Source organism: Girardinichthys multiradiatus, chromosome 18 (genome assembly GCF_021462225.1).
Source record: "Girardinichthys multiradiatus isolate DD_20200921_A chromosome 18, DD_fGirMul_XY1, whole genome shotgun sequence".
In the NCBI taxonomy this organism is placed as follows: Eukaryota; Metazoa; Chordata; class Actinopteri; order Cyprinodontiformes; family Goodeidae; genus Girardinichthys; species Girardinichthys multiradiatus.
Window position 1 is genome coordinate 20,898,724 of NC_061810.1, and position 22,183 is coordinate 20,920,906.

Consider the following 22,183-nt stretch of genomic DNA (forward strand, 5'->3'; position numbering starts at 1 on the left):
TACAGTTGCATCTTTTTTTATTCCTAATCAGCCAATTTTGAATGTTCATAAAAAACATTAGAACACAGAAGACCATATTAAAAATGCAACAAATTCCAAAATGTGTACACAATGTAGCACCACTGTTATGTTGGGGAATGAGCACTGATGGATACAGCGGGTGTGTTGATTACAGGTACAAAATCTCCATATTGTGAAATTATCAAAGTTAATTAATTTTTTTGTTAATTCTTTTCTTTTTTTTTATTACATCATTTTATTAAAAATGATTTTATTAAACATTACAAGCATTTTTAATAAAATGATTTAATTAAAAAAATCTGCACTTCAATCAATTTTTTTTTTCTAAAATATGTAAAATAGGAAAAAATTAGACAGAAATAATGTTTTAGTCAAGCCTATTTCAAATAATATAAATATGCAAAATTTTCTTTGGCAATAAAGTGCACATTTTGAATATTTATTGCTTATATACACTACCTTCAAAGTCCTGGAACTGGAAAAAAGTTTATCTAAAAACCTATGAGAAAAAGGACAATTATAAGGGAGAAAACAGTTTTTACAGACTGGCTGAGGAAAAACTTGCTGATACCACGATGCACTAATACTTTACTTGCCAAACAATGCTCAGTATGACTGTTGAAGAATTACGTAAATTGTATATAACATTGCAGGCTTGCAAATAAAATTAGGCTAAAAACTATGAAGAAATATGTTTTATAAAGTTGTTGAACTTAACATTGAAGTCCTAATAACTTTTTTCACATATGAACTGCATTTTTGACTTGTGAAACTTTACAATGACAATTACCACACCCACAGTTAACGAAACAGAATACGGTTCACGGGCAAAATATGAGATTATTAAGTAAATAAAAAAAGATATGAAATTAAATACAAATGTTTTTAAACTATTTTTGTTTTGTTTAGCAACACCTGTGTAAGTAAGCTTGGCTTTAAAAGATCTCTAAGAAAAACTTCTACTGCCTCCTTACAATTAAGTAATATGTGAGGTATTTTGAAAACCATTTATCATTTGTCTTCTACTTTATTATTATGCACCACTTTGTACTAATCTATCACATAAAATCCCAATGATGTACGCTGAAACTGTGGTTGTATTGTTGCAAAATGTATACATGTTCAAAGAGTAAGAAGTACTGATTACTTGATAATCTGATTCTTTTATACAGGACAGTATTTTTTTATCTCTAAAGTACTCCAGTACCTGTACATTTATTTATGAAATTAACCATAAAGCCGCTCATTTAATCTAATGGTTTTAATCAAAAGTATCATATTGCATTATCATTGCATATCTCTTTAAAAGACAAAAATAAACTGAACATTTCCTGCAGTAATGGCAGTTCATGAGTCTCATTGTGAAGTGAACCATTGACTCAATAAATGCCAAAATGACCAGATGTCATTCAATGTAAGCACCAAATCCTCTGCAGGTATTTCTGTGTGTTGGCATACAACCTCCAACTTTAAATCTTAAACAGCTTGAGTCGGAGTTTATGGTCTTCCAAAGGCCTTTCACATGCTGGTACCTGTGGTTGATTGTCTCAGACTCAGTGATGGAGTGCCAGCCTCTGACAACCGAGTACCAGCTCCACAGAACAAACATAAACTTCTCAAAGACGATCAGAGCAAAACCAAGTCCCCGAGTTTGAGCATCCAGTTAGGAGTCTGCACCTCTGTTTGGGTTATGTGGTTGTGCTGCCTGTTCTTCTCTTTCTATGAGACACAGACATGTTCAGCACTCCTGAGGTTTGGTGCAGCCGCGCTGAAAATGGAAGACGGGAAAAAAGAAATGCAAAAAGACATCAGTCAATTTGAAAATCAAAAGCAAATGTTCTGGGGTTTCTGGAAAAGAGGTAACTGCTTTGTAGACTCCCCCGTGGACTTTGCTGTGAGTAGGTAAAAGGAAGACAACCTAAAGCCTAGCCTCATGCTGAGAGCAGATTAAAATAACTGTCAGGAGAAAGGAGCGGGTATTGAGGGAGACAGGGTGACACGCAGAGTGATGGTTCTCAGTCTCTCACACTTCACGATACAGTATTTCATTGAAGCTGGTTCAGCTTTACAGCCCTCAACCTTATGTCCCGTTTTACGTTAGCTTCACAACTTTGTCAGCGCAAATGTGAGTGGCAGTAAGGAGCTCAGGTTTACCTTCACTACAAGTCGGGCCGAACCAGGTGAGTGGACACAGACATCTGCCGTTTATCGGATCGCAACGGGAACCCTGGAAACACTGGCATAGCAGGGAGCAGTCAGGGCCAAAGCGGTCTCCATCACAGCCTGACACACGATGGACAGAATGGGAGGAAAACAAGAGGTTTAGAAACAGATGGAATTTGCTGCATTAGAGAATATGAATGGAATGCTAAGAGAGTTAACAAAACATATGGTTCTCAAGTTACGTTTTTCACATTTCTGTCCCCACTGGCCTGAGAGACAGAGACACCTTCCAGTGGATGGGTCACATGGCGTCCCATCCACACAATCACAAGGCTTTGCACAATTCAATCCAAAGCTGCCATCTTCACATCCTACAAGTAAAAAAAAATACACAGATATACAAACATACTGTTGTTCTGAACTTGTCTGCCTCTGTAGCACACACTAAAAAGGTGAAACATTATGACCAATTGCCTAATGTTTTGGTTTAACTGATCTGCAGATATTCAACCCACACAAAAATTACAATGCACCATGCATTCTAACACCTTTCTAACAGAAAGAGCAATGACTTCTTCATCCATTTGAGCTCCTAAAGCTCGCCTGTTGGATCAGACAACACAGCCCAGGGTTAACACCCCACCAGTGGTGGTTTTTAATATAGCCAATACGGGCAGTTGCCCAGGGTGACATTAGAAAGGGGGCCCAATAGCACAAGATAAAAAAAGAGAATTTATTTAACTCAGTGTAAGACCTTCTGTTTGTGTGCAATTAGAGTGGAGTTGGCATTCTCGTAAAGAGTTGGTACACCATGTTTGCTGCTGACAATAGAACGAACAAGTTACCTGCTTTTAAGGTGGACTGCACAGCATTTAGCCCACCTCCCATCTGGGATGAATTCCTGAGAGGATTTTATTGTCAGGTGCTCTAACTTAGTCACCTAAACATCACAGTTTGACCCTTGTAAAACTTGCTTAAATTTTCCTGCTTCTAACACATCAACTTTGAGGACACGTTATTAAGTTGCTGCCTCGTATATCCCACAAAGTAACAGTTACAATAATGAATAGATAATAATTATTATTCACATTAACTGTCTGTGGTCATAATGTTATGTCTAATTGGTATATTTTGGGAAAAAAAAAGTAAACCTTTGGGTTGACATCATTGTGAACATCTATGTCTACTTCAATATATATTTTTATGAAAACATGACACTAAAGATTAGAATATTACATCAGACAAATAAAAAAAAATGCTTCTGATAGGAAATTAGACATGTATCTCTTAAAAGATAAGAAAACGTTGGAAAAGAGCATCAGTTAAAAAAGTAGTTTTTATGTTAATTTTTATGTTCAGAAGATGCCCTGTTGAAAATTATTGATACCATTCCTCAATAATAAGTATAACAATTCTCTATTGGCATTAGAACAATTAAACCCTTCTTATAACGCAGGCCAGTTCTTTGCATATTTCTACTGATATTTCAATGATCCATCTATGATCAAGAGATTCAAGTGGGAAGGCCTCCTTGCCAAGACCCTAATCTTTAGCTCCCTCATCAGATTCTCTATTAGATTGTATTCAAGTCTCTGGCTGGGCCGATCCAAAACAGAAGAAGAATTTTGGTTAAAATTAAAAGACTGCTTTAAAGCCCAATCTGTCAAGGGTATGAGTAATTTTGAGTTTAACTCTACGTGTGTAGCCAGTGCCTGCAAACCCTCCTTATTTCCTAGTCAAATCTCCTGTTGGTGCTGAAGTGGTTGTAAAGGCACTCACACTGCAGCTGAGAGCCCCGCAAGCAGGCAGGAAGGTAACAGAAATGCATTAAGCAAAGAAAAGCATCTGTTTCTCAACAGTTTGCATGCATGACCATCTACTAAAAGAAAAACCTTTCTTGTCTTTCTTTCTCTGTTTTGTTTTTAATTACAATATGTATTCATTTCACAAATTCCACTTTCATGTTCAAAGGAAATTAAAATAGTACACTCTTTAATACAGGTGTGCCCAAGTCCAGTTCTAAATAACTGTTATTCTGTAATTTTCAATACATCTTGTTTGATACTTCACCCATACTTACGTCTTTCGCATTCCAAGCCATCATAGCCAGGTGGGCACAGACATTTGCCTGTCACATGATTACATTCTTGGACCACCTTACAGCCACATATAAGCCCGCAATTCACTCCATAAAACCCAGAAGGACACTCTGAAAAGAAAGATATCAGGATAAGATTACATGTTTCAAGATAGCTTACTATAGTGATGTCCCGCAAGGTCACCTATCTAACCAGTTATTACCAAAGTGTTCATAAGAGTCAGCGTATTATCAGGATTTGTAAAACTTTGCATACCATGTTGACAGCAGTGGCCATAGTACCCAGCAGTACAGCTGCAGCTGCCAGTAAAACGGCTGCAAGACCCATTGTTAAGACATTGGCAGTGTTGTGCACAATCGGGCCCATATTTTCCTGCTGGACAAGCTGAACAAATACAAAAAGTTACGACAGAAATGTACAGTGGATATTAACAGTGAACACTCTCCTATTAATACTAGGATGTTGTGATATACAAAAATGACACCATGATAAACCATTTTAGTGAATCAAAAATAAATATCAAGAAATAATGTTAAGCTATCTGAAAAGAATCTCATTGTGGGCACGGCAGTGGCACAGGGGTAAAGTGCACGGCCTGTGTACAAAGGCTACAGCCCCGGACGCAGCCGTCATGGGGCTGTCTCGGGGCCAAAATTCCAGGTGCTATGTTTAGCGGAAAAACAACAGAGAGCATGATACCTACTGTGAAACATGGTGGTAGCAGCATCATGCTGTGGGGTTACTTTTCTTCAGATGGAACTGGGTTCTATGTCAAGGTGGATGAAATTTTACAGAGTTCTAAATACAAGCTGAAGATGAAGATACAGGTCCTTCTAAAAATATTAGCATATTGTGATAAAGTTCATTATTTTCCATAATGTCATGATGAAAATTTAACATTCATATATTTTAGATTCATTGCACACTAACTGAAATATTTCAGGTCTTTTATTGTCTTAATACGGATGATTTTGGCATACAGCTCATGAAAACCCAAAATTCCTATCTCACAAAATTAGCATATTTCATCCGAACAATAAAAGAAAAGTGTTTTTAATACAAAAAACGTCAACCTTCAAATAATCATGTACAGTTATGCACTCAATACTTGGTCGGGAATCCTTTTGCAGAAATGACTGCTTCAATGCGGCGTGGCATGGAGGCAATCAGCCTGTGGCACTGCTGAGGTCTTATGGAGGCCCAGGATGCTTCGATAGCGGCCTTTAGCTCATCCAGAGTGTTGGGTCTTGAGTCTCTCAACGTTCTCTTCACAATATCCCACAGATTCTCTATGGGGTTCAGGTCAGGAGAGTTGGCAGGCCAATTGAGCACAGTGATACCATGGTCAGTAAACCATTTACCAGTGGTTTTGGCACTGTGAGCAGGTGCCAGGTCTTGCTGAAAAATGAAATCTTCATCTCTATAAAGCTTTTCAGCAGATGGAAGCATGAAGTGCTCCAAAATCTCCTGATAGCTAGCTGCATTGACCCTGCCCTTGATAAAACACAGTGGACCAACACCAGCAGCTGACACGGCACCCCGGACCATCACTGACTGTGGGTACTTGACACTGGACCTCTGACATTTTGGCATTTCCTTCTCCCCAGTCTTCCTCCAGACTCTGGCACCTTGATTTCCGAATGACATGCAGAATTTGCTTTCATCCGAAAAAAGTACTTTGGACCACTGAGCAACAGCCCATTGCTGCTTCTCTGTAGCCCAGGTCAGGCGCTTCTGCCGCTGTTTCTGGTTCAAAAGTGGCTTGACCTGGGGAATGCGGCACCTGTAGCCCATTTCCTGCACACGCCTGTGCACGGTGGCTCTGGATGTTTCTACTCCAGACTCAGTCCACTGCTTCCGCAGGTCCCCCAAGGTCTGGAATCGGCCCTTCTCCACAATCTTCCTCAGGGTCCGGTCACCTCTTCTCGTTGTGCAGCGTTTTCTGCCACACTTTTTCCTTCCCACAGACTTCCCACTGAGGTGCCTTGATACAGCACTCTGGGAACAGCCTATTCGTTCAGAAATGTCTTTCTGTGTCTTACCCTCTTGCTTGAGGGTGTCAATAGTGGCCTTCTGGACAGCAGTCAGGTCGGCAGTCTTACCCATGATTGGGGTTTTGAGTGATGAACCAGGCTGGGAGTTTTAAAGGCCTCAGGAACCTTTTGCAGGTGTTTAGAGTTAACTCGTTGATTCAGATGATTAGGTTCATAGCTCGTTTAGAGACCCTTTTAATAATATGCTAATTTTGTGAGATAGGAATTTTGGGTTTTCATGAGCTGTATGCCAAAGTCATCCGTATTAAGACAATAAAAGACCTGAAATATTTCAGTTAGTGTGCAATGAATCTAAAATATATGAATGTTAAATTTTCATCATGACATTATGGAAAATAATGAACTTTATCACAATATGCTAATATTTTGAGAAGGACCTGTACAGCATCACTGTGAATGGATGCATACATTAAAATCAACAAATAGAGCTTTAAGGAAGTAAGTAATGAAAAGCTTATAACCTTAATCCAAAACTAAATCCCACAGAAAATCGTTAGGGGTCATCTAAAGAGAGCAATGCACAAGAAATATTATCAAAGTCCGATAGATTTGGAAATACACTACCGGTCATAAGTTTCAGATACACTTATTTAATGACACTCTCATTTAATTTTTGTCTTTGTGTTCATAAATATTTACAGGATAGCTACTTTAAGGAATCTAAAATATAAAACATATTTAAAGTTCTTTTACAATTTCTGTTTGCTCCTTAGGAGTTCATTCACAGTTTTGATGCCTTCTGTGAGAATCTACGTACAATATAAATAGCTATGAACACAAAGAAAACCATTAAATGAGAAAGTGTGTCTAAAACTTTTGACCGGTAGTGTATTTTGCAAGGTAGAGTGAACCAATAATGCCAGATCAAACTATGGGATGCTGACAGACTCCTATCAAAAAAGACTGAATGTTGAAATTGAATAAATAGGGTTCAACAGAGTATTACTTCAAGGGTATGGACACTTAAGCAACCAGGTTATCACAAATTTCTATTTATGTATACTCTTTTTCCACTTAAAGATTTGTTTGTTTTTAAATATATGTTTTTGCAACACTTGTGGCCTTTGTTTTCCAAATTTTTCAACAGTAAGCTAACAGGAAAGGGGTAGAAAGAGAGTGAAGACATGCAGCAATGGTCACCTGGACCAGGAGTCAAACTCGCGGCTGCATCGAGGACTGAAGCCTCTGACCATGAGTCGCACATTTTACCCCCGCACCACCACCACGCCCTCAACAGTATGCCCTCAACAAAACCCCTGGCGACCCTGCACGGATAAGGGTACAGACGAGCGGTGGATGTATATAATACAGTGTAAATGTCAGATCAAATGTAAAAAACGTTTTGAAAACATTTATCATGGTCTTATTTCTCACAAAAAAACTAGCATTTTAACTGGACACTTCCGAGATCTGTTGTTTATAACATAGACAAAAACAGACAGATTGTGGAATAAATAAATAAATAGTTAAGTAACATCAAAGACAACAGGAATTATATAGAGTATAAGGTGAGTAAATAGGACTTTAAACCTAATAGGAGTAGAAAAGTGTAAAACACAATAAATCCACTGTTTTTACAGGGGTTCTGCACTAGCTAGAGCTTGTTGTTACTGTAACACAGAGATTTCCTGTGTGCCAAATCGCAAACTTTTTAGTACACTTCAAACATACACTACTTCAAGCGACAGTGCAGCTAGTAGTGTAAAATGGCATGGTTGGGTACCTCTGAAGGTTCAGAATACCTGTCTCACATTGGGGCCCAGTCCAGCCCAGTCCACACTTACAAAACCCATCAACAGGATCACATACGGCTCCATTCTGACAGCTGCACGCGTACCTGCACTGCAAGCCGTAGCGTCCTTTTGGACAAGCTGCAGAAACAATAAAACAAAGTTACACACTCTTCTTTTTAGCCCCTGAAATGAAGGAACAGGCATGTTTTTTCTTACTCAAACACACCCATACAACACTGCACTAAAAGCCGTCATGTTTATTTAATCAACAGTTCATTAAGGAGATGGCAAACTAGTCTAATTTGGTGCTGATATAAAAGAATAATCATGTTTCCTTGGGTAATTTAGTGTCCAGAAAACAATAAGCAAGACATCTTTGATTCTCCTGTTTATTTATTTGCATGTTTGCCAAATCCAGTGACACAGAACACAGAGAATGAGCTACTTCTAGGTTTCTGTAAACATTCAACAAGAGCAACTTAAGACGTGGTATGTTCAAGTACATTCAGGAGGCTAAAGAGGAGAAGATTTAGCCCAAGTCGAACTGGAAACCCCCCGTCTGCAATCCTGCTGAATTGCTGATAAAGAAGGAAATTAAGAAAACTCGGCTCAGACTCACGTTTCCCGAGAATAAGGGCCCTGTGATCATGAGAGGCCATACTCTGAGGAAATGGAGAATTTGTTCCTTAAATATACTGTGAAAAATGTTGAAAACTACACCCTCATTTTGCTGCTTGTTTGTCAGTCTCTTGTTGGGTCTCTAGTTTCCAAAGAACTCATTAAGGCCAATGGTTTCAAATGATGCATGTCCGCCTCAGTGGTGAGTCGTTGTGTACTCATGGGAATAGTAAAAGATAAAAAGCAGAAGGAAAGCCTGGGATGAAACCTGTGACATGGTTTGACTCAAAGTTAAACAATAAGTTGTATCTTCCAATTTCATAGACATTTTTTCTTGCCAAACACTGCAAATACTCAAGCACCCTTTATATTTTTTATTTGAACAACTCACTTTTCTAACCACCTATATTTCAGCATATATATTGATTGATCTAAGAAATAAAAGCATGAGTTTAAGCTTACCTTGTTGGCATGATGTCCCTGTCCTTCCGGGTCCACATATACACCTACCATTTACTGGATGGCACTGACCTCTTTCCCCACAGGAGCACAGCTTTGAACAGTCCTTCCCATAGTATCCACTGGGACAACCTGCACAAATAAACAGTTTCATAGGATCTAAGGAGTTTCTGCATTGTTACCAACTATTATCAAAACAAAAACTTGCTCCCATAGAATATCTCTAAAACATTCAATACAGTTTGTTTTTTTATTGTTATTTTGAAGGTGATGGGTTTTTGTTTTTTTCTCCTACTAACTGGAACTGCAGTCAGCTCCAATGTAACCAGGCGAACAGTAGCATGTCCCGGTCCTGAAGTCACAGCGACCTTCATTGACGCAGATGCATCTTGACTTGCAGTTTGGCCCAAATGAACCAGCTCGACATCCTGAAGGCCACACAGAACAACAGGAAAGAGAAACAACAGAAAGAACTGATAAACAGTATTTTTTGCTGATGAGGTTCAGTTTTGGTTAGTTCCAAAGGTTTTATTAATTTATTTTCCAGAAGGAAACAGGCTAGTGGTATCAATTGCTTTGAAGAGTCTATGAAAAGCAAGACAATTACTGTAACGTTGATAAAGTATTCATACCCCTCGAACTTTTCCACATTTTGTTACATCATAAGCTTCAATGTATTTTTAGGGATTTTATAAGATACATTTTCCATTATACAAATCTGAAGTCTGATGCGCAAATGAATTAAGCCCCTTTACTGTGACAACACTAAATAAAATTAAGAGCAACCAAATGCATGCAGACATGATCTAATCAGTATAAAGAGTCCACCTGTGTGTAGTTTAATCTCCGCATAAATCCAGCTATTCTGTGAACACAACATAAACAGTGTCATGAAGACCAAGGAACACAGCAGACAGGTCAGTAGGAAAGCTGCGGAGAAGTTCCAGACATCTCACAAAAGAATATTTAATCCATCATCTGAAAAAGATGCAATCCTCCCCTAGCAATGAATGCTTTTCTTCAGCAGGGACAGGAGAGCTGGTCATAGTTAATGGGAAGATGGATGGAGCTACTTCTGGGAGCAAGCCTGTTAGAGGCTGCAAATGACTTAACCCTGAGGTAGAGGTTCAAAACATATTAATGTGTTAGAATGGCCCAGTCAAAGGCTTTACCCAAATCCAATGATCTGTGACAAGCCTTGACAAATGATGCCCCCCGATGTTCTAATGTAAGCAATGACTTTATAGAACAAATGCATGCCACACGTTTGAGACTTTAATTTGTAAAATCTTTGGACAGCCATGTATAATTTTTCTTCCACTTTATATTATTATATTACTCTTTCTGCTGGGGGACTTCAGCGCCCACGTGGGAAACGACAGTGACACCTGGAGAGGCGTGATTGGGAGGAGCGGCCTGCCCGATCTGAATCCGGGTGGTGTTTCATTATTGAACTTCAGCGCTAGTCACGGATTGTCCATAATGAACACCATGTTCAAGCATAAGGGTGTCCATCAGTGCACTTGGCACCAGGATACCCTAGGCAGGAGGTCGATGATCGCCTTTGTTGTCGTATCGTCAGACCTTCGGACGCATGTTTTGGACACTTGGGTGAAGAGAGGGGCTGAGCTGTCCACGGATCACCACCTGGTGGTGAGTTGGATCCGCTGAAAAAGGAGAAAGCCAGACAGACTTGGCAGGCCCAAGTCCATAGTGAGGGTCTGCTGGGAATGTCTGGCAGAGCCCTCGACCAGGGATCTATTCAACTCCCAACTCCAGAAGAGCTTTGATCAGATTCTGGGGGATGTTGGAGACATAGAGTCCGAGTGGACCATGTTCTCCGTATCTATTGTCCATGTTGCTGCCCGTAGCTGCGGCCATAAGGTCTGCGGTGCCTGTCGCAGCGGCAATCCCCGAACCCGGTGGTGGACACTGGCAGTAAGAGACGCTGTCAAGCTGAAGAAGGAGTCCTATCAGCTGTGGTTGGCTTGTGGGACTCCTGAGGCGGCTGACGGGTACTGTGGCAGAGGCAAAAACCCGGGCCTGGGAGGAGTTCGGTGAGGCCATGGAGAAGGACTACCGGTTGGCTTCAAAGCAATTCTGGCAAACCGTCTCAGGAGGGGAAAGCAGTGCTTCGCCAACACTGTTTACAGTGAGGGTGGTAGGCTGCTGACCTCAACTGGGGACATTATCAGGCGGTGGAAGGAATACTTCGAGGATCTCCTCAATCCTGCCATCACGCATTCCCTGGTGGAAACAGAAGCTGGGGACTCGGGGTTGGACTCTTTCATCAACCAGGCTGAAGTCACCGAGGTGGTTAAAAAGCTCCGCGGTGGCAGGGCTTCGGGGTTGGATGAGATCCGCCCTGAGTACCTCAAGCCTCTGGATGTTGTGGGTTGTCATGGTTGACACGCCAGGTATCTCGGGGTCTTGTTCACCAATGAGGGAAAAATGGAGCGGGAGATCGACAGACGGATCGGTGGGGTTGCCGCAGTAATAGGGCCACTGTAAAGGTCCGTTGTGGTGAAGAGAGAACTGAGCCGCAAAGCGAAGCTCTCGATTTACCGGTCGGTCTACGTTCCTGCCCTCACCTATGGCCATAAACTTTGGGTCATGACCGAAAGAACGAAATCCTGGATACAAGCACCTGAAATGAGCTTCCTCCGTAGGGTGGCCGGGCACTCCCTTAGAGATAGGGTGAGGAGCTCAGCCATCCGGGAGGGGCTCGGAGTAGAGCCGCTGCTCCTCCACATCGAGAAGAGCCAGTTGAGGTGGCTCGGGCATCTATATCGGATGTCTCCTGGACGCCTTCCTCGGCAGGTGTTCCAGGCACGTCCCACCTAGAGGAGGTCGAGGGGACGGCCCAGGACACGCTGGAGGGACTATTTCACTCGGCTGGCCTGGGAACGCCTTGGGCTCCCCTCGGAGGAGATGTTGGAGGAGGTGTCTGGGGAGAGGGACGACTGGGCGTCTCTGCTAAGTCTGCTGTCCCCGCGACCCGGTCCAGGATGAAGCGGAAGACGACGAGTACGAGTACTTTATATCATGTATGATTGTATTAGTCTATCACAAAAAATATGTTAAGGTTTGTGACAAAACATGAAAAGGGGGTATGAATTATTTTGCAAGTCACTGTACCTACCTTCTTGACATATTTCTAATTGTCAAGAAAGTAGGTACAGTACCCATACTTTAAAATACTTTGTGCTGACATCACATTATTAACAGCATACTCACGGAGCACACAGCGTGGCCCGTAGTAGCCAGGTAAGCAGCTGCATTTCCCTGTCACAGGATCACACTGCTCTTGGAGCTCGGAGCATCGGCACAGCTGGCTGCAGTTTTGTCCGAATGTGCCAACTGGACATGCTGGGATGACACAACCAGAACCATCTAGCATTACATCCATGTGAGCAAAAGGCCAGAGAAAGCATTTCTTGAAATGCAGTTTAACAAATGCAGGTCATTTGGAGAGACAAAAAATGATTCAGACTTATGTGCACAGATGCTTTGTTTCAGTTTCTGACATGAATGTGATCTTTATATTTGCAGACAAAAATACAATAAATAACAGAAAAGCAATGAGTGAAACACCAGCACATTAATTGATTACATTGTCCAGCTTTGCATCGTTTTGCAGAAAAGACCTTAAACATGCACACATTCAGCAGTTTGTGGGAACAAAGACGTGTGCCATTTCCCTTTCCTCTCCCAGATAATTCTGTGAACACAGCAAAGCATTCAGCACTTCTCTAGCAACAAACCTAACACTCCCAACAACTGTCCCTGGTGCCCAAACCCGCCTGGACACGCAGGGACATTCTTTCACACACCCTCTCAGCCTATCTGCATGTATACACTCATCACAATAATGAATCCCAGGACAATCAGTCATAGTGACCAAGATGAATTTGTGAACCAAACATGTTTTCGGGTGAGACTACGGCACTCGGCTACTCAGTCAGGCAGCAGCAGCAAGCAGCGTGGGGGACAGATAAGAAAGGACTCCAGACTAAAGAGGCAATTACAGCGCTGTCATTATGCATGTCTGCCTTCCAAAAGCCCTTATCCGCTGCCGAGGAGACAAAAACAATGCCTTCTGTTTTACTTGGCAACCAGTGTGTAACATTTATCAGATGTTGAGGGAGTGTGTGAGGAGAGGAAGGGAGCTAAGACGTGGGGGTTGAAGGAGCAGTGAGGGTAGTGAAGCTGCTCGTATATAGCCCTACAGGGTATGGTATAAATAATGAAACATTCTCATACAGTCCTGTGATAGTGAGGGTCTCACATAGAGGTGGAGTGCATTTCCTAGAATGGAGTAAACTGTAAACTTTCCCAGGAGCAGGAGAAAAGAAGGGGAATTTTAATCACAAAGTGGGCAAACTGACAGCTTCTCAACCTTACCACTGCAGATAAATGTATTTTGCTGACATCAGTGTTCTTTTTTGTTCTTACTTTCCTCGCATCCAGACCCTGTGAGTCCAGCTGGGCAGCTGCAACTCCCCGTCTTATGGTGACAGGACACCCCAGCCAGGCACTGACAACGCCGGGCACAGGAAGGGCCGTAGAACCCAGGAAGGCAGGCTGACAGTCCCGACAGGGAAACACAATTAGTTCAGCCAAGTGCTCTGTCTTGCCTGTTTCACTTAGCTGCAGTCACTTCATCTGCGCTCACACACTCACGTTTGTCACACCTGGCTCCTCTCCAGCCTGGCCAACATTCACAGCGACCCAACACGTGGTGGCAGCTGGAACTGTGGGCACAGTCGCACCTCCGCTCGCAGCGCTCCCCAAAAAATCCCTCAGAACAGACTTCAGACAAACACACGCGCATTTGTGATCAGAATACATTCAAGTTGCTGTTACTCAAGAAGTACATCAGAGGTTCAGGCTGTGAGCAGAAAAGCTCTATTTCCACCTGTCTTTCACTGTGAATGTGCTGTAATAAAAAGGTCCTAAATTCACCTAATTGACAGCGCTCTCCAGTCCAGCCAGGCAGGCAAAGACATTTTCCAGTCACCTTGTCACATCTCCCTCCATTTGAACATCCACATGTCTGTGTGCAGTTCTCGCCATAGTTTCCTTCCTCACACTCTGTCAGAGTAGGAACATTTGTGATATACATCTACAAAAACCATGTCATCGTACATAACCAGGATGCTTCATTACTGGTATCAAGAGAATTGCAACTGAGAGCGTCTAATTCTGAGTTTTTGTGGATGTACTCACCTAACTCACAAGCAGCTCCTCTATATCCAGGTAGACAGGAGCACTGGCCAGTCATGCTATTACTGGAACCTCCGTTTTGACACAGACACTTGTTAGAACAATGTTCCCCATATTGACCTGGAGGACAAGCTACATGCATAAAGGGAAACGTTTTAAAAAAAAAGGGAAAAGTTTAAAAAGAAGACAAAATATATTAAGACTGCATTTTAGCTACAGGATCGTAAACGCATACATAGCCCTGAGATTTTTCCACATTTTGCAACTTTACAAACTCAATCTTGTGCATTTTACTGGGAATGTATGTGATAGAGCAACACAAAGTAGTGCATAAGTGTGATGCAAAGCAAACAAAGAGAAAGCAGAAAATTGTTGCATGTATTCATATTCAGCTTACTCACTCTGGCAAGCCTAAATGAAATTCAGTATTACAAATGCCCATCACAAGTCACAGAACAATAAATAAATTCCACCTGTGTGTTAGTCTTAGTATAAATGCAGCTGTGAAGGCCTTAAAGGAACATTGCTGAACAAACATCATGAAGACGAAATAACTCATCAGATAGGTTATGGATATAACTGTGGAGAAGTTTGTTATTAAGTTATACAAGAATGTCTAGCTTTCAACATCTCACAGAGCACTACAAACCTATCACATCATGGCTGCTTACCTAAACTGACAGGCCAGGCCATGAGAACATTAATCAGAGAAGCAGCAAAGAGGGCCAGGGTAACACTGGAGCAGCAGAAAACAACAGCCGAGGAGGAAAAATTGGTCAACAGGATAACTGGCAAGGAGAGAACTATAAGATGTCCTGTGTAAAGCTTGCCAAATAGCATGTAGAGAACACAGCAAGTAGAAGATTATGTTTAGGCAGATGAGACCAAAATTGAAGTTTCAAGCCTACATGTAAAATGCTACATGTCGACATATCCCTGAATACATTGTCCCAACTGTGAAACATGATGGTGGCAGCATCATGCTGTGAGGATGAATAGGAAAGGGCAAATATTTTAGTTTTTAAACTCTCTGTGCAACGCTGGTAGATACTTACCCAAAAAGACTTGCAGCTGTAACCGAAGCAAAAAGTGGTTTTGCAAAGTGTTATATATATAAATGCATGCCACACCATATAGAGTTTAAGTTTTATTTATAGACTATTTTTTAAACTATGTAACCCTTTCTTTCCACTTCACAATTATGCATTATTTGTGTTGTTTTGTCACCTAAAATCATAGGTTTCAATAAACCCTATGATTTTAATATACATAATTAAAACACATTGAAATAGGTGATTGTAATGTTACAGATTCTGAAAAGTGTTTGATGGAAATTAGACGTTTTCAAGACATGGTATATCACTACACAGAATACAAGCTACAATGACAAATTTGCACCAATATGATTATTTCTAACAAGTTATTGATAATCGGTTTATGTTAATCAAAGATGCTTTGACTGTTCTTCAAACTGTAAAATCAATTCTGCAAAAGCTATGCAGCAGATTCTTTGTGACTGCTTAAAATGTACAAAATAAAATTTATGGAGCACAAAAACTGTGTAGATTTATTTTGAAAGTGACTAGATCTAATAAAAATGCTAATAAAAATCTAATGCTTGCAGGGGCTTTTGAAGATGCTGTGGTCACTTTGGTAAATATTCTGTTTTACAACCAGGATGCTGCCAAAACCTTTGCTCAGCTTCTATTTATTGACTTCATCTTTCAATAGTACCCAGCCACATCTTTTAGCTTCTACACTCCTTAACCAGCATAACCTTTTTTTGTGTTTTCTTTACTGACAGACCTTGATGTGAGAGTCAACGGCTGTGTATCCAATCAGCTGTCCTCATTTACTGGTTCACCACAGGATTGATGTCTCCCTTCCCTACTATATATTTTATATACCAGTGATGTCTAAGTATGAAAGCTAAGGCATTTTATTTAATGTGATGAGCCTGTTGTAGATCAGTTTATTTCTTGATGTGATTAGATCATTTTTAAAAATCAAGACCCTAAAAACAAAGAACATGGTAATTGACTTAAGGAAGTTATCCCCCATCCTGCACCGACAGTAGTAAAGGCTGCTGCCATTGAACTGGTAGATAGTTATAAGCATTCGGGGGTTGTTCCTGATATTGCTCCTGTCCTTTGAGTCACATTTTGCTGCTACAATAACCAAAAATGTCCAACTACGGCTATGCTTTTTGAGGAAAATTTTGTGTATTTCTCTCATCTGAAATGATTACCCTTCTTTATACGTTTTATTGAGTCTGTTTAAATGTTTTGCATCATTTCCTGGTACGGTTATTTGTCTCTGGTCATTATGACCAGACCTAGTAACCTGGTTAAAGTTGCTGGTAAGATTTCAGTGATGACTCAAGTCCAGCCTATGGACTTTGATAATAGGCAGGAGCTTAGGAAGGCTACCTCTGTCATGTTATGTTGAGACAATCATTTCTTTAGAGTTTTTCAGCTTCTTGCCTCAAGGTGTTTGCAGTGAAGAACAAGAGATAAAGAATCTACTTTGTACCTGCTGCTATTGATATGCTTAATTATCTAAAACTATAAGCACTGTTGCCAGTGTTTGTGTTTTTTTTGTGAATTGTCTTTCAATGTCTGATGAGTGGACATGCTGCAAATCAATTTCCTTTTGGAGACAATAAAATTACCTTTAGCCATTGATGGTAAAGTTACTGACGTGGTGAAATACTCGCACAGTTGGCAGTGGATTCCGGTCCAACCGTCTGCACAGCTGCATCGCCCAGTGACGCGGTCACAACTGCCCCCATTCTGACACTCACAGGTCTGGCTGCACTGCTCTCCAAATCGGCCGTCTTGGCATTCTGACAATGCAAAACATACATGGCCACAATGACATAATGATTTAGTAATACCATGCAACAAAAGAATCACTACAGGAAATCTACAGAGGAGCAACATTTGATGTCATTTTTAGCCATATTGGTTTAGAATAAATACATTGCTAACTAAAAGGTGAACATGACATTTGGTGCAATACAAGTAAATGCCATAGTTGGACTATTAACTCATATTAGTGGGTTTGGGATGACTCTAGTTCTGATAGCTGGAACAACAAAATGGCTGCGGAAAGAGCAAAGCCATGAATAAAGCTGCAGAATCACAGCCTAAGAATTTTAGTGGGCAATTCCCTGGCCTCATTAAAACAAAGACATGAAATCCTCAAGAAACTTCAGCATGAAAACACTTATTGGTTAGATGCTAAAAGACTCTTCCAACTTATGTTCTCCCTTTCTTGATCCTAATCTCTATATACATGTGGGTGCATTTATCCAGAATAGACCTCAATTAAATCCCGGGTGCCAGAGGGCACTCTCGTCCTCCCTCCGCTCTCCTCCCTTACCCATCTCTAAAAAAGTCATTGGCAATGTCTCATTATGTAGATAATTGTTCACAAACACATCTTAGTTGTGTTTAAGGAGAGGATGTCGTGAAGGGCCGCAGCGAGGGCCTCCCTCACACCCTGTTTTAATGATGTGGCTTCCATTACCCAGAATGCAGTGTGGTCCTGCCCACCCGGCGGTGCACAGGCAGGCTCCTGTGATGTGGTGGCAGCGGGCACCGTTCTTGCACTCGCACATCTGGCCACAGTCAAGACCGTAAAAGCCGTTCGGGCACGCTGTGGGCCGAGATAAAACATCCCACTGGTTAGAAATGGCAGCGTCACAAAAGAGGAAAGGAAAAGGTTTTGATACCAGCTTTTTTCACATACTTCTTTTTCTTTCTTTCTACCACCTCTTACTCTTCTCCTCCTACTTTCCCTCTCAGTCCTACCACCTCCCAAAAATACCAATATCAAATTGCAGTACCATGCTGCGGCGGCAGCTGAACGCCTGCGTTCGTTAATTGAGCTCCTGTCCCCCACATGTTTGGAGGATCTGGGCCACATCAAAGTTTATGGTGGATCAGAGGCCTCTCCCCGTCTTTCTGGAGGGTAGAGGGGGCACGAAAAGCCGGTAAATAGAGCACCTGCTGTGTCCACAGGCCTCCGTCAACCAAAGGTAAAACAAAGAACTGGATACTGTTCTCCACACCCACACACACACCTACAAAGCTGCAGGAGAAACAAGCAGATGCCAGTCTGAGGGTCTGTTTCCCATTCTCAGTGAGGGCTAAAAAGACAGTTTAAGTACCCGCAAAGTCAAGTGACACTCACAGAGTTTGCTAAACATGGTGCCCACTCTCAAGAAGAAGTTAGCCAGAGGCTGGGGGATGAGTGGGCCTTTCCACCATCAGGATGTAAATATTGTCTGTAAGAATGATTTCACCAGAGCAGGAAGGAATGTTTATTCACAACCTACTTTTGATTGCTCAATTTGTTGCTGCTAAGATCACAGGACAACTGAAGCGTAAAAGCTTAGTACTTTGCAAAACAACAACAAAATCACTAATTCTGTTGTTGATTTATATGAACACTACAGATAAGATCAATCATCATTGGTTGGTATTGGGTTAATAAATTCAAATATATGCAATGTCATCTTAACCTGTAAGCAAACCATTTAGTAACATCATACCATGGTGTATTAGTTTATTTTTTTCTTGTCACGTATTGTAGATATAAATGGCCATAAAAAAGCTCAAGACATACGCATAATTTAAATTAATTTTCTTCTTCTGAAAACGTGATATTACTGTTATGATTTGGTGTTGTTTGGTTTTTGTTTTTTTCTTTATGTTCTTCACAGCTCAAGTTTTGAATCATGCTTCTGTTTATTATTTTCCTGTTTATGTTTTTCTTTCATGTTTTTCTAGTTATAGTTCTATTAGTTTGTTTCCTTGGATTTGCGTTCTGTTCAAGCCATGTTTTGCTCCTGTCACGTTGTGTTCTCTGTTAATCAACTTTATTCGGTTCACCTGCACCTAGTTAATCAGTCTTGCTTCACCTGGTTCACACTCCATTTATACACACCTGTTCTGTTTACACATCGTGGAAACATTTCTCATATCACGCTCTTGTCTTGCTTTGTGGTTCATGCCAAGCTTGTCTTGCCTGTCCGTTTGTTGTTTTGTTCCTGCCTCCTGCTGTGAGTGAGTTTTTGTTATTAAACCTTTTTTACTTACAGACATGCTGCCTTCTAGTCTGCATTCTGGGGTCCTATATCTCGCAAGCCGTAACAGAATGTTTCCGCCAACAATGGACCTCGCGGATGAGCACCAGGCTAGCTCCATGGACCTCTTGACCTTCCTGTCTCGGGAGGCGGAGAAGACACTGCGCCGTTCTGCAGGGCTGTCAGTGACGCAGTCGGTTTATCCCCGGACCCATGTCCGGGGACAGGTCCCCTTCGTCGCCGTTCTCCGCCTGCTCCCCTGGCTGCGTATTTTGGCCCAGCAGTGAAGCCCTCGCCCTCCTCTCGCCGCAAGAAACGCCGGCGTGGAGCACCTTCCTGTGGTTCGTCTGGTGAGAAGGTGGTTTCCCAGCCAGCCTACGTGAGGGCGGCAGCTAGTAGTCCCGCATCTTCGTCTGCCACAGCACTGTCTGCCAGGCTCGTTGCACCTCCGCCCATGCCGTCTTCGCTCGCTCCAGCCCGGTGTTCTGAGGCAACACCTGCCGAGCTGGAGTAGCGCTTGAGGTTCTATGCACGCCAAATAAAGAGTTTCAGGAAGACCAGCCTCATGTATTCCTCTCCTGAGCTAATGGACAGAATCAGGCAGCTGGAGAGGGACTATGAGACTGCAGTAAGGCTGTTTTACTGCCACCCACCTTTGCCCACGCCAGGACTCCAGGAAGCTGCTGCTGCAGAGCAGCCTGACACACCGCAGCCTGGGAGGACGCCTGACCCTAATGGTGCGTTCACACCGAACGCGGATTCTGCGATAGGAGCGGCCGATTTACATGTTATTCCTATGTAGAGGCGCGTTCAGGAGCGGCGCGGTGCGGAAGGTATGCCGAGCGATGCAGGAGCGATGGACGAGTTGAAAAATCTGAACTTTTTCCTAAATTCGCGTTGTGCCAACCAATCAGGGACTGGATGTGGCTGTGACATAGAGTGAAAGACTGCAGCGGAGAAGAAGCAGTTGTCAGTGAAGATGGAGGACCAGATCATAGTGGCGGTGTGTGGCAAGCCAGAGTTGTATGACTCAACTAATTACTTTTACGAGACAAGTACAGAAAGGATCTAGTCTGGTTATGTTTAGGCAAAATATCTTATATTTAGGAGATGTAGAGATTAAAAATCTGCAGTTATTTTATTGAGCTGAAATTTATTTATTCACCGAAGACAGATGGACAGCCGTTCAGCAGCGGGGATACAGCGCCGGTAGTTGGTGTCCCGGAGGCCGATTCGTCTCCCAACGCGGGACAGCAGATCTTCAAACTGGGTCCTGGATAGATGGAAGTGACGTTGGTGGTACTCTGAACTGTTCCCGTCCCTGAAGAATCTCGTGAACCCAGGGACGTCGGCGGCGTTTTTCGGCTCTCCACAGGTGAAACACCGTAATTACGTCCGTGAAATCTATGTCCGCCATCTTCAGTTGAAACCAGCAAGCAGCAGATGGAAGCTCCTCCTATTTGATGACGTGGCGAAGCGTTGCCGCTTGTTGCCAAATGCCAATGCGGAGTTCACGCGGAATGTTAAGCGGGCAAAAGCACACAGATGAGGCGAAAAATTTGCAGAATCCGCGTTCGGAGTCAGCCTCAACCCCCTCCACATGGCGCAGAGGACGTTGTAAGAGGGACGCCCCGGCTCAAGACATTGGCCTCAGCTCCTGCGCACGCCACTGAGGGTCTCGGTGACGCCTCAGTTCCTGCGCACGCCACTGAGGGTCTCGGCGACGCCTCAGTTCCTGCGCACGCCACTGAGGGTCTCGGCGACACCTCAGCTCCTGTTCCTAGTCTGCAGGGGTTCAGTGAGGAACTGGTCCTCGTTCTGGCTTCTGAACCCTGCGACGAGGGGTTCGAGGAGAAAGCGCCGCCGGACCCTGTTCATGAGGGGTTCAAGGAACAGTTTGTCCTCGTTCTGGCCTTTGAACCTAGAGATGAGGGTTCGCCAAGCTCTACTTCTGCCTCCGAGGGTTCGCCAAGCTCTACTTCTGCCTCCGAGGGTTCGCCAAGCTCTGCTTCTGCCTCCGAGGGTTCGCCAAGCTCTGCTTCTGCCTCCGAGGGTTCGCCAAGCTCTGCTTCTGCCTCCGAGGGTTCGCCAAGCTCTGCTTCTGCCTCCGAGGGTTCGCCAAGCTCTACTTCTGCCTCCGAGGGTTCGCCAAGCTCTACTTCTGCCTCCGAGGGTTCGCCAAGCTCTGCTTCTGCCTCCGAGGGTTCGCCAAGCTCTGCTTCTGCCTCCGAGGGTTCGCCAAGCTCTGCTTCTGCCTCCGAGGGTTCACCAGGCTCTGCTTCTGCCTCCGAGGGTTCCACAGTTTCTGGGCGGTCCTCTGCTCGGCCTCCTGACCAACCTGCAGGTTCCCGTCGCAGACCGCCACGGTCTCTACGCTTCTGTCGGCCTCCACGTCTTTGTCGCAGGTCTCCACGCCTTCGCCGTCGACCGCCCAGAACTCTGTGGTGCAGCTCATGACACCCGCCTGAACTCTGTGCCTGCTCAGGACGACCTCATGGTTGCCCGCCTGAACTCTGTGCCCTCTCAGGACGACCTCATGGTTGCCCGCCTGAACTCTGTGCCTGCTCAGAACGACCTCATGGTTGCCCGCCTGAACTCTGTGCCTGCTCAGGACGACCTCATGGTTGCCCGCCTGAACTCTGTGCCTGCTCAGGATGTCCTCATGGTCGCCCGCCTGAACTCTGTGCCTGCTGGGGACGACCTCCTGAACTCTGTGTT

General features: G+C 43.1%; 1 protein-coding gene across 2 annotated transcripts in view; it reads right to left on the reverse strand.

Annotated features, from left to right (window-relative positions):
* Window positions 1–22,183, reverse strand: part of megf6 (multiple EGF like domains 6) — a 68,965-nt gene continuing 46,782 nt past the window's right edge. For both annotated transcript variants that reach the window (XM_047392660.1, XM_047392659.1), the window contains 15 exons: window positions 17,905–18,033; window positions 17,045–17,218; window positions 14,377–14,505; window positions 14,113–14,241; window positions 13,831–13,959; window positions 13,603–13,731; window positions 12,385–12,516; window positions 9,447–9,575; window positions 9,151–9,279; window positions 8,080–8,208; window positions 4,539–4,667; window positions 4,265–4,393; window positions 2,427–2,555; window positions 2,176–2,304; window positions 1–1,789 (listed from right to left, as the gene is read on the reverse strand). In XM_047392660.1, coding sequence (XP_047248616.1) covers window positions 1,710–1,789; window positions 2,176–2,304; window positions 2,427–2,555; window positions 4,265–4,393; window positions 4,539–4,667; window positions 8,080–8,208; window positions 9,151–9,279; window positions 9,447–9,575; window positions 12,385–12,516; window positions 13,603–13,731; window positions 13,831–13,959; window positions 14,113–14,241; window positions 14,377–14,505; window positions 17,045–17,218; window positions 17,905–18,033 — 1,934 coding nt within the window. In that variant the 3' untranslated portion in view covers window positions 1–1,709. The remainder of the gene's footprint in view (window positions 1,790–2,175; window positions 2,305–2,426; window positions 2,556–4,264; window positions 4,394–4,538; window positions 4,668–8,079; window positions 8,209–9,150; window positions 9,280–9,446; window positions 9,576–12,384; window positions 12,517–13,602; window positions 13,732–13,830; window positions 13,960–14,112; window positions 14,242–14,376; window positions 14,506–17,044; window positions 17,219–17,904; window positions 18,034–22,183) is intronic.